We start from the raw sequence: 12812 nt of genomic DNA on the forward strand, positions 1-12812 counted from the left end.
ATGAAATTGGCATTTTTCTTTAATATGTTTTATAATTTTTTAAATATAATGTACATAGCATTGATTTTATACATAGAGAAAAAAACAAACACTTGAAAAAAATTATTGTAAACATTATTTTTTTTTATATATCTATTAATTAAATTTAAATTTCAAATTGCTTATAAATATTGTTAATTAACATTTAAATATACAAAATTAGTATGATTGGTTTGCAAAACCAAATCTTAAATCTTTACATCACCACTTGTATCTCAAATTTCCAATAAACCCCTTTAATAGCAAATTCAAAATAGCAAATTACAAGTTTATAATCCTTTCCTTTGAAATTTTAAAATCATGCCAAATAAACAAACAAAACTATATTTTGAATATACATTTTCCATAGTTGTACTCAAATGCTTAAATTGACATTTCAATAAGACGATAGATATGATTACTACAAATCTATAATGAATGGACAACCAAATATAACGGTCGAGCTGTTTATTAATGGATCTATACACTAAGTGTCACATAATTGTGTCCCCTCATGCAAGTCTTTATCTGAAGATGAACCACATTAATTGGTTCGAAAAATTACCTAATCTTACAGATGTGATTAATCCAAAAAACCAATTTCTACATTATAAATCACAAAACTCTTAAATCTAACATATAAATCTTGTCCATCTAAAATAAATCTCCTAAAAGATGCGTGTGGGGACAGAATCATTTCAACTATTGAAAACGAGCAATAACGGCTAAGTCGTCATTAATTTTGGTGGCAATTTGTCAGCGGACAATGAAGATGTTACACGTCAAAAAGAAACAAAGAATTCGCGCTGTTTCAGTCTCTTCGTTACCGTCAGCGTGGCCCACGGGGCAGGAATTGCGTGCGCAGGAATCCAAAATTAGATCCCTTCGTATAATTTTGGCAAGAAACCTAACCTTTCGGATCCGAAAAGCCGTGCCCATAAAGTGGGGAATCGGCCATTGAAGAGCGGCCAGCCGCCTTATGCACTGGAGCTTTGGCCAAGCTCTGACTGCAACATCTATAGTATTATCATTATATATGTCAGTGTTTTTATTGCTCCAGATTTCAGCTCAGTGGAAACTGTTAAAGAAATCGAAATGCAGTCAGAAGGAAATGAGATCACAACTAACTTCATAAGTGACTTCGCTCCCGCGGAGGTTGTTACACATGTAGATGAGAATTTGGGGAATTCGTCATATCCAGAGCCTGGCTTAAAAGCGTGGGTGCAGAAAACTTTGTGGCATGGAGGTTCCAATTATGATGCTTGGTGTAATTCTGCTGCTAGTCAGGTATAACCAAATTATCGCTTCATGGCAAATCTTATTTGACTTATGGTCGGTTTAACTGTGGTTTATGTGGGAGTCCATGGAATTCCACACTTTGAACTATAGCTAGAACGATTCGTTGGGTATCAGAATTGATAAGATATAAACTTTGTATATATTGAATTGTAGGTTGGCCAGGTGATCCTCACCATGCCTTATTCCTACTCCCAGATGGGCTTTGCATTGGGAATTTTCTTCCATCTGTTGTATACTGTAGTAGGGATCTGGACTTGCTACATGCTTTCATGCCTCTATTTGGAGTACCGAGCTCGTAAGGAAAAAGAAGGTGTCAACTTCAAGAAGCATATTATCCAGGTCTGAAATCTTCTTGTCTTTGTTTAGTTTTTACTGACAGTATAATAGAAAGAAATCAGAATTGCAAACACCCACAAAATTATTCGTCTATGTCCTTTCGCATCAAGATACACCACATTAAGATAATGCATATGAGATTCAAGAGATTTTAAGCTAGGTAATCTTAATAGTCTAATCCAACCAACAAACCAAATCTATCTATATGTTATTGTAAGCGTTAATTCTAAGTCTTTCTATTAACAATTACATTATAAAAATTAGTACAAAAATCATAAGTTACAACACAGATATTCGTCTTATAGTCTGGTATGGTCTTCATGAACACACACTCTGGAATCTCGTAGACACCCTTTTTCTTTAGAACCACAACTTCGAGCTACCACTTAACCTCCATCATTGATGTACTTGAAAGACTGGCGTTTCTTGACTACTCAAAAATTAGTCTCAATAATGAACAACTCTATAGACACGCTTTCATCCTAATAGTATGCATCGAAATACATACTTCTAGTTATATAGATAAGCTGTCTAGATACTAAGTATATCCAACAGTGAATCATACATTTGAACTTTCTTCACATACACACTTAGATAACTTGTAACAATTGATATTGAAGCACCAAATAACAACAAGATTTATCAACTTCTAACAAATTTAGATAAATAAATCAGTGATATGGTCTCTCAGCACCGGTGATATGTTCTCTCAGCACCAAAGAACATCGAGAACCACTGACTTGAACTATGACACTTTGTTCATTAATTGGTTCCGCACCTTTTCCAGAAAAAAAATATATATATATACAAATAACTGAAACATACATCCCTGATACATGTTTTAGAAAAATATGAGAGACTCTGTATTGAACTCATCATCACTGTCACAATCTGAGAAGTCCTCAAGGTTGACCTCTGGCGAGTCTTCAAAAGTAGCTATGTTAGCTAATTCTTTTAATTTCCCGTTTAAGAGATTTTTGACACGAGTTTTGCATTAAATGTTGTGTGTCCATGTCTTCGGCATTAAAAACATTAGACAGAGTTGTTGTTTTTATTGACCCTGCCTTTGGAGAATAGTGTCATCTCAGCGTGTGGGTTGTCCTCTGCTTCACTTGTTTCATCCTCTTTTCTTATGCTAAGAGTGTTGCTATCATTTAGATCGAGAGGAAAATTGACTTAAGGTGAAAATAGCATTATCATAATTTGAAGTTAAATTGTTTAACAAAATAACATTAGCATATTCATCTTCTATTTTCGTCCCAATTTCCTCTGACAACTTAATCCAACCAACCGACTAAATCTACCTCTACCTGTATACTCTTGTAAGCATTAATGCTAAGTCAAATATTGTTGTATTCATGTATATTTATTAACGATGCATACAGTACCACGAGGTCATGGGCTACTTGGTTGCACCTTGGCTCAAGGGGGTTTGTCTCTTCTTCAACATTGTGACCCTGGGAGCTGTTGCAGGTGTACAAATTATTGCATGTGCAAGGTAAAATATTAGTGGCTTTTGCATTAGATTCTAGATTTTGGAAATTTTGGAAAATGTATGGATATGAATTTTTGGAAAATGCCTTTGACTTTTGTCATGCCAAATCAGATTTTCCGAATCTGCAATTAGCATAACATTTAATGCTTAATTAAACATTTTTTTCTCAGTATCTGCATAATCTTCTACTTTTCTTGAAGGGAAAGATCTATATTGTAATCTTTTGAAGATATTTCTGCTACTCTAAAATCTCTTTCTATTTTAGAAATGGTTTGTTTAAAGTTATACTTGTCTTGAAAAATATATTATATTGGTGAAACGGCTGCAGCAATGCATATTATCTGAATTCGAATTACAACAAACGAGAGTGGGCGATCATATTTGGCGCCATATGTATGTTAAACGTTCTCCTTCCATCCTTCCACAATTTCCGAATATGGTGTATCATTGGAGTGCTGACTACAACATACACAGCCTGGTACATGGTCGTTGCGGGCCTTCTTCACGGCCAGGTTAAATCCGGTTCCTCAAAAATTTTATATGGTCAAATCGATTTAGATTTGACGGTTTAGAGTAAACTGTGAGAGGGTGTTTTAGTATTGTAAAAGTGATTGGTTTGAAATTTGTGGGTAAAAATTTAGTTATATTAAGTATTAGTGTGTTCTAGATTAGATGTGACCCTAAAATGTTTTTGGCAACTTAAATACCCCTGAATGTAAGCTACTACAACTACAATGTTCTCAAAACTCTGATCACCTGGCAAACAAAAAGATATTTAAAGCAATACAATAAAAAGATAAATATAACCAAAGAAATCTATTTTGGTATTTTTCATGAAACAGTATTCAAAGCGGTATCTTCCGAAATTTTATGCAGATAGCAAATGTCAAACATTCTGCCCCTGTATCCATGCAACTGTTTTTCACTGCAATACAATAAAAAGATAAATATAACCAAAGAAATCTATTTTGGTATTTTTCATGAAACAGTATTCAAAGCGGTATCTTCCGAAATTTTATGCAGATAGCAAATGTCAAACATTCTGCCCCTGTATCCATGCAACTGTTTTTCACTGGGACTACCAACATACTGTTTGCATTTGGAGGCCATGCAAATACCATGTATGTAATTTAGTTTTGATGAAGGGATTTTTGGTTTTCAAGTTTGGGACAAAGTTTTATTCTAAAATAAAATACAATTTTGGGGAAAAATTCTCAATTTCTGCCATTGTTATCAGAGAGATTATGCATTCTATGTGGACCCCAAAGTCATATAAATATGTGTACCTAACAACAATGGGCTATGTGATGACAATTACTATGCCGCACTGTGTAATACTGTACTGGGCATTTGGAGACGAGCTTTTAACGCATTCCAACGCCTTCTCAGTGTTGCCTGCTTCTACCTTCAGAAGCATGGGCTTGGGTTTGATGATTGCACACCAGGTGAGAAGATATAATATGTAAATTGGTAATCACAGTTATGTTTATACAAACTAAAAGATTATAGTTTCTCGTTTTCATTATAATATGTTAGTTTAGGAATGTGTTTTTTCCTTTATGGATCATGTTAGATTTGATAGAGAATTTATGTGAAAATTGATTTACATTTACAATGTTGATCCATGATATCATTTATTTCAAAGATAATTCAGTGATATTTTAAAATATATTGATGTTTTTGAGTACAGGCAATTGCCTTTGGGCTGTTTGTGATGCCACTGAACTTCATGTGGGAAAAATTGCTGCGTGTACATCAATCACATTATCTGGTCAGAGTCGTAGCGAGGCTCCCGGTGGGAATTTTGCTGTGGTTCTTGGCATTGATGTTTCCTTTCTTTGGGCCTCTTAACAGTTTAATAGGCTCTTTCATTGTGAGCTTCTCAGCTTGTATAATCCCATGTGCTTCCTATCTATTTGTCTTCAGGACAAAAACGGCCAGACAGGTATAATCTTGAATGCACTTCTCAACGATAAATTAAATTGGAACTGGGCTGGGGCATGTGCAGGATGCTGTCGAAAAGGGAGGAAAGTGGATGCCAAAATGGAAAGGGATTTTGACCATAAATTTGTTCATTGTCATCCTCGTCGGAGTGCTGGGATTCGGTTTTGGGAGTTGGGCGAGCCTTTCCAACCTGGTTAAACAAGTCAATTCATTTGGAATTTTCGACAAGTGTTATCAATGCTCGCACAAGTAATTTTGTCACCGTAGGTCTGTACAGGGGAAGACCCAAACCCAAATCTATGTAAATTGTGTGTGTGACGGGGATTCAGGTTTGAGAATTAATAACAGTTGGGTAGTTTTTTGTAACCTATCTCATTAGGATAAGTCTATTGGGTGGTTTTTGTAAGGATAAGTCTATTGTGTGTAGAATAGATATGGTTGTATTGTTGAGGCATTAGTGATGTGAAGGTTTTTTTCAGAAGAAAAAGCTGTATAGTATTTATATTATATTGAAAATAAACCTGTATATACAGAATATAGAGAAACTTTTTCCCTGTCATGGCATCCAAAACTGAAGGTATTTTTTCAAATTATACATCTTTCTTTGTTCAGTCAAGTATGAGGTCTGCTATAGAGATCATATCATATCAAAGAACGCCAAAAATATGGAACTACCTGGCCATTAGACATTGTTTATATGAACAGGATCATGAAACATACCAGATTATAGTCAACGTTAAATACCCGGCATAGAGTAGGGCTGAATGACGTGTGTTCAGGATTCTACAGAGATACTCAGTTGCCACTTACCACATGGAGACTGCAGACCTTTCTTTGATAGTTCATCCGCTAGCTCATTTTGCAAACGCTTTATATGTGTGATAGGGAATAGTGTAGGCTTCCATAGAGATGAAATCCTGCCCAGCCATCCAGAAAGGCTGTCATTTTTTATAAATTGCTTACCCTTCACGTGCTCTATGATGATTTTGGAGTCACCATAGATATTGATTGGGCCGATGTCCATGAATGTGCAGAATAGAAGCAGTCCATGTAGAGCCATGGCCTCAGCTTTATTATTGGTTCCATTGCCACCATTCCAAAACATGAAGTATTGAAGATCATTTGATATACAAATGTAAACGCCACATGCACATTTGCCGTCTTTTGCTGCACCATCAAAGTGTGCCCGTGGGAAGAAAAGCTGTTGTGAGGCTGAAACTGTAGTTTGATGCTTCAACTGTTGTGGAATGTTAGGCAGGATCGATAAATAGAAGGGGATAACCTTGTCAAAAATATGCCCAAATTCCTCCTTGCAGTTTTGAAATATCCTTTTGTTCCTCCACTTCCATATGAACCAAAAAACAATTAGTGGAATGGGTCGCCAAATTATTTTCTGTGATCCCCACCATTCATATGCATCTGTTATGGAGGAATGTGTTATTACAGGAAAACCAAAATGAGAAGCCAGCTGCTTCCATAAATTCTAAGTTAGTGAACATTTTAGAAAAATGTGCATGTTATCTTCTATATTGGATAGGCAGATTGTGCATATGGCTGGTGACTGGTCCATGCCAGTTCCTTTTCTGTAAATTTGTCCATGTAAGACTTTTATTATGAAAGACTAGCCACGAAAACAGAATAATTTTTAGAGGACAGCCAGCCTTCCATAGAGAGTTTGGAAATAGTTTCCGGGAGGCCTCCCTTCACTGTTCTATCAAGGATAGATATATATCTCTCACTAACACATTTGACCTGCCTTTCTTCACCTGCCATACAATGCTATCTCTGTCCTCTGTTTTGAAAATCCCAGCATTTTTCATAGTCCAAATAATCTTGTTCCATTGGGAAGGCATTGTTCCATCCAGGCCCAGCTCTCTAGCTGATTTCCATCGAGGAATAGCATCCTGCCATCCTTTAATTACTTGTGCCCAGTAGAAAAGACCTTTTTGGTGTAGGAGCGTGAAAAGTTGTGGGGCAATTGGGGATTCCACCTCTACCCCTATGATTGCATCAATACCGATAAGAATGTTGTTTCCTGTTTGTAATTTCCATATTAGATTCCTGTAGAAGAAAGAAAGAACCTTTTGAAAGCTTCTCCAAATAGCCGATCCTTGTGAGGGGGACACATAAATCTGTTTCTGTACCAATAATAGACATCTTCATTTCCAAGATATTTCATTCTGATAGCTTGGCTCCATAAAATTTTTCCAAAAACCGCTCGCCATAGTGATTTGCATAATAGTGCCAATCCAAAGAGATGAAGATTCATGATGCCCCATCCCCCCATTTTTTTAGAGAAGGAGATGTTATTCAGTTTAGTAAGATGGAATTTCCTCTTTTCCTTGCACCCTCCCCAGATAAATATGGCCATTAAGCTGTTTAATTTATTAATGATAGCTGAAGGAAAGTAGTACAAATGAGCCCAATAAACAGAAATTTGTGCAAGAACCGACTGTGAGAGAATCATTCTGCGAGCTCAAGATAAACATTTAAATTCCCATCCTGATATTCTCTTGTAAAATTTGTTAATGATCCATGACCAGTCAGAAATGGTGTAACCCGTGGGTTTAAGTTGGTAACCCAAGTATTTCATACCTTCTTTGATGGTTACAGCCTGAATGTTATATAGTTGAGACATATATTCCATATCATCCATATTAACCTTTCCAAAGTGAAAAGTAGATTTTCCTTTGTTTATATATAAGCCTGTTGCCCTTTGAAATGATATTAATATCTCATGCATTATATGCCAAGTTTGTCTACAAAGCATAGCAAACAGTAGCACATCGTCCACGAAAAGGTTGTGCGTAAAAGAGTTACCTCTGGATATGGAAAGTGGGCAGATATTCCCCGCAGCAACCGCTCTTTTCAGATGAAGACTAAGGGTATCCATGACAAGTATGAATAAGAGGGGAGACAGGGAGCATCCCTGACAAAGACCTCTTTCTGCCGAGAAGAACGAAGTGGGATATCCGTTTATGAGAATGGCAAAGTTGACTCCTTCCACACATGCCATGATCCACTTAGTGCACTGGTCATTTAGCCCGATCTTAATAAGTAGACATCTCAGATAACTCCAGTCTAGGCAATCGTAGGTTTTTTTAGATCAATTTTAAGAATGGCAGCTCCAATATTTTTTGTTTGCATTGAATGTAAAGCTTCCTGAGCAATAGCCACTGCTTCTAATATGTTCCTGCCACTTAGAAACCCATGTTGTTCTTTTGAGATATGAGTTGATAGATTACCGCAGATTCTCTCAGCTATAATTTTTGATATGATTTTATAGATGGCATTGCATAAAGATATAGGCCTGTAGTCTGCAAAAGTAAGGGAGTCCTTTTTTTTTGGAATCAATGCAATATAGGTAGAAGAAATGTTGCGATGAATTTTACCTTGCATTCTGGTTTCTTCCACCATCCCCAAGATATTGCTTTTCATAATGTCAAAGAAATGAATGAAAATGTCTATGGTCCAGCCATCAGAGCCAGGGCATTTGTCTTTTTTAAAAGATTTCATTATAGCAAGTAGTTCTTCCTCGATACTGCATCAAATAGTCTGTCATTATCCTCTTCATCGAACATACATGGGAATGGTTCGATGCCCCATATAATATCATTTATCCCTCTGTTAGCACCCCGTTTATATGCCTTTTGAAAATGTTTGACAGCTTCTTTGGAGATATCTTCTTGAGAGTGCAAATAATCTCCCTCTTCATTCTTGATTTTCCATATAGAATTGGAAGCTCGTCTTTTGCTTGCAAAACGGTGAAAGAACTTAGTGTTTTTATCTCCCTCCTTTAGCCAAGTGGCTCGGCTTTTAAGCCGCCATGAAATTTCTTCAATTGTTAGTAATCTCTGTTTCTTTTTTCCAAGTTCCCAAATCCGTGCCCGAGTGCTCCATGGAATGGATAGGGAAGTCATACCACTGGCTAATTCTTTTAATTCTTTTTCAATCTTTTGAAGTTCTATACAGTTTGATTGTTTTTTCTGGATCTGCCATTCTTTTACTTTAGATCGAAGATTCCTCATTTTGCCAATCAAGTTATCCGATGGAGAAACACCAGTTGAAGGACTGCTAGCCATCCAAGCATCGCGAATCATGTTGTTGAATGACTCATCTTCTAGCCAAATCCTGTTGAACTTAAAAGGATAGCTTTTCCGCGAATTTTGTTCCATCCATTGCAAAGATATCGGCCCATGGTCAGAAATGAAAACAGGGAGGGTATGAGAGCTTGGAATGCCAAATTTCTCTAGCAAATTTTCATGCATGATGAATCTATCTAGCCTTTAGCAATATAGGCCTCCCCCGACCTTCCATTGTCCCATGTGGGAGATAAAGATTTTGGGCAAATGTCTACAAAGTTGTATTGTAGCAATGCTTCTATGATTTTCTCCCCAATTGAGTCAGCATTTTTCCCCTTCCCCCAAACTTCGCCCTGTCCCAAAGTGCAATTTAGATCTCCAGCGATGAGAAGCGTTTCAATCTCCATAATACTGGAGGCAATAAAAAAATTCCAATAGGAAGCTTTGTCTTTGTAGGGAGAATAAACATTTAGTATGTCGATACTGTAAGCACATCCTCTATATTTAGCAATAATCAAGATTCCCCCAAGGCATCGAAATGTTCTTGCAGAGATCCATCTCGGATCCCATAGCACTGCTAATCCTCCGAAGAGACCAGCCGCCTCCATTGCCGCAATATACCAGGATGGAAGCATATGCCTGAAGAACGAGATAGTATCTTGTCTGTCGTGCATGGTTTCCTGTATTAAAATCATCCTGTATGGAGAAGAAAAAAATAAATCTTTTAGAGCTAGAAACTTGGGGTCAGCTCCAAGACCCCTTATGTTGATAGAAAGTATGTTCATCATTGGATACTCTTCTCGGGCAAATCTACTCTAAGAGGCCCGGATTCAGTATAATTAGAAATGGGTATATCAACAAGGGAGGATTCCTGATAATTCAGACTTTGAATGCCTTTTCGACCCCTAAAGTGTCTACTGCCCCTGTTGTGTTTACGGCGAACAGTGATATTCTTCGCCGAATTAGGACTGATGACAAGAGAAGAAGATTCTCGGGGTTTATGGATAGTCAGGGGGAGCAAACGAAGAGAATCCCTCTGTAGAAGCATGTCAAGATCACTGCCAATAGAGATAGAAGGAGATGGGAAAGGTGAGGCAGTGGGGGAAGCGGTGGTCATGGGGGCTTTACCCTTGGAGGCAGAGCGATTCAGCATATAATGAATGGAGGGAGTTGGAGAAACTTTAATAGGGGAGTGACCATATCTGACAAGCGACGAGGAGGACGAGGGGATAATATGAATGTCATTCCCCTGTAGGGATGGGTAGCATTCTTTGGGCACCGAAGAGGGTGAAATGACAGGTACACCTTGGGATGGTTTGGGAGGAGGAGGTAGGGTCGAAAAGACAGGACCACTCACAGCGTTTAGATTTCCCATGGAATTCGACCTCATTAAAGTTAAGTATGAAGATTTTTGATTCCTGGGCGAGAGGAAAGGCCGGTTGACCAGGTCCCCCGAAAGTTTCCCGGAATTTGGAAATTTGTGATAACAGGACGGAGAGAGAATTTTTGCTGAAGGAGATACATAATTGAAGTTGCAATTTTCTCCGTCCTCGCTATGGGGAGATGAAGCCATGACTTGAGAGTTTTGATTCACCTTATAAACTTTTTTCCATGCCTTTCCTTGCGGCATCCGAGGACATTTGTCTTTTAAATGTCCCGTTTTATGACACAGGGAGCACCTAAAAGGAACGCCCCAGTAGTCCAACCTTTGACTGGCAGATAAATTACCCCAGAGCAGATCAATGTGGTCAGGAAAACCACCTCTATAGTCTTTCTCAATCAGTATCCAGGCAACCCTTTTGTCTTTAGCACCTAGACATCTGGGGTCGACGTAAACAAATTTTCCGATAGCATTTCCAATGAAGGAAAGAGATTCCTTCGTCCACAGTTCAATAGGCAGAGCAGGTAATTTGACCCAAATGAAATTGTTCTGAGGGGTGTTCCTGAGAGGGTCGAAACCTATATACCATTTGTGAAGGGCCAAGAAACTCCGCCCGTGCACCCACGGGAGGCCCCAAATGATATTAAGGTCTTTAACTTTCAAAAAATGGAAACTGTACCAGTCTCGCATAAGGCGGACAATGGTGGGCGTGTATCCAATGAGAGGGCTCCATCGGGCTCCAAGCCATTTTCTAATCTGTCCATCATCCATGTCTGGAAAGTGCCACTTTCCAATTAGGGCCCGGGATTGCAGGCTAGCAATACGGTCCGCCAGTTTGACACCATCCAAACATATAGCAGAGGGGGGGATGTGATTTTAGCAGGTCGATGATTGAGTTTTCAACGGGGGATAAAGAGAATCAGCGTTCGGATCTGAAACAAGTTGGGAAGATTGGAGGTGCTCTGCCAACTTGGAATGCCAGTCGGATGCTTTAATAGTACCAAAATAATTAGCTTCAGCTTCCATAGCCGCTTTTACAAGATCCGACGTGTCGGATTCCACGTGAAGAATGTTCATCTCAGATAAAGTAAAAGTCCAACAACCAAAAGGACGATAGGACAGGGAAATAAAAGAGACACGAGTCAAAGCAGGGCAAATAAATCCATTATCAGAATGATAGCCACCTCGGGATATCGACTGTTATCAGAATTTGAAAAAAGGCGACACAGAACCCCGAAAGTGCAAGTCAAATACCAAGGAGATAGTACCAAAAAGGACTAGAGATCTCCAAGTATTAATAGAAAGAGGAAAGGATTTGAGGAAAAGGACTAAAAATAGTCAAAAAAAGATCAAGTTCGGTTGACCAGGAAGTCCTTATGCGCAAAGGGATAGGCAGCAAAAGGAAATGACGGCCTACGGATGATGGAAAATTGAAAAGTCAATTAAATGCAATCCTCACCGAAGCGTCGGAATTGAGTCGGAGCCAAAAAGCCCGGCGACAGAAAAACCAGTAGAGACTCAAACAGGAGAAACATACAGTTTCATGAGGATGCACCCGAGCACACAATACAGCAACAACAAATTTCGTATATGCACCACCAAGGGCCTATCTTCAACCGAATATCAGTGCATGGTCTGTACACAATAAAATGTTTTCTGAAGTTTTTCAATGACAACCATCACCGTTCGGAAGAGATAGGCCAGGACATGGAAGGCGATAGTAGTTCAAACCTTCCGCTAAATACTATTACCAAGATAAAATCTCGTTATGATAACCCAGAAACATGAAAAATAACCCAAAATACCAGGAAAGGAGTATATTGAAACGAAATTAAATTACTGCCTACATTCTTCTGCACTATCAATAAACTCTGGATTTTGTATTATCTTATATACTCCTGAAATATCAATAAAACCTGGATTTTGTAATATCAAGCATCCAATTATATTACATCTATATAAGGGGAAAGTCGAAGCACTGACCTTCTTTCGAGCAAGAGCCGAGGGAGAAGCGCCGCAATAGTTTTCAGCAAACCAGAGCCAGAAAGCTTGTAAACGATGCATACACCACCAGAAACGGCTCAGGTCACTGGGAAAAAACCATACAATCTGAGCATTGAAGGAGTTTAAAGCTGGTAGGAACAAAACGACCCGCGCAAGTATGCGCAGAGCCGAAAACTATCCGAAAATGACAAAGATAAGTTTATAGAGGAAAGATGCCACCTGTGAGGGTATCGGGTGGACAAGTGAATACTCA

The 12812-nt window shown here is 38.3% G+C and overlaps 1 protein-coding gene across 1 annotated transcript; it reads left to right on the top strand.

The window, feature by feature from the left end:
• Positions 1 to 935: 935 nt before the first annotated feature.
• On the top strand, positions 936 to 5649 carry LOC149238166 (auxin transporter-like protein 5). The gene is made up of 8 exons (XM_089372925.1): positions 936 to 1305; positions 1471 to 1656; positions 3039 to 3151; positions 3477 to 3660; positions 4172 to 4269; positions 4386 to 4593; positions 4839 to 5093; positions 5157 to 5649. Exons 1-8 carry the CDS (start codon positions 1114 to 1116, stop codon positions 5343 to 5345), a joined length of 1425 nt encoding a protein of 474 aa, XP_089229051.1. The 5' UTR covers positions 936 to 1113; the 3' UTR covers positions 5346 to 5649.
• Positions 5650 to 12812: the final 7163 nt, after the last annotated feature.

The sequence above is a fragment of the Pinus tabuliformis genome, chromosome 8 (assembly GCF_031772625.1).
Source record: "Pinus tabuliformis cultivar Carrire ecotype Pingquan chromosome 8, CPIR1, whole genome shotgun sequence".
Lineage (NCBI taxonomy): Eukaryota > Viridiplantae > Streptophyta > Pinopsida > Pinales > Pinaceae > Pinus > Pinus tabuliformis.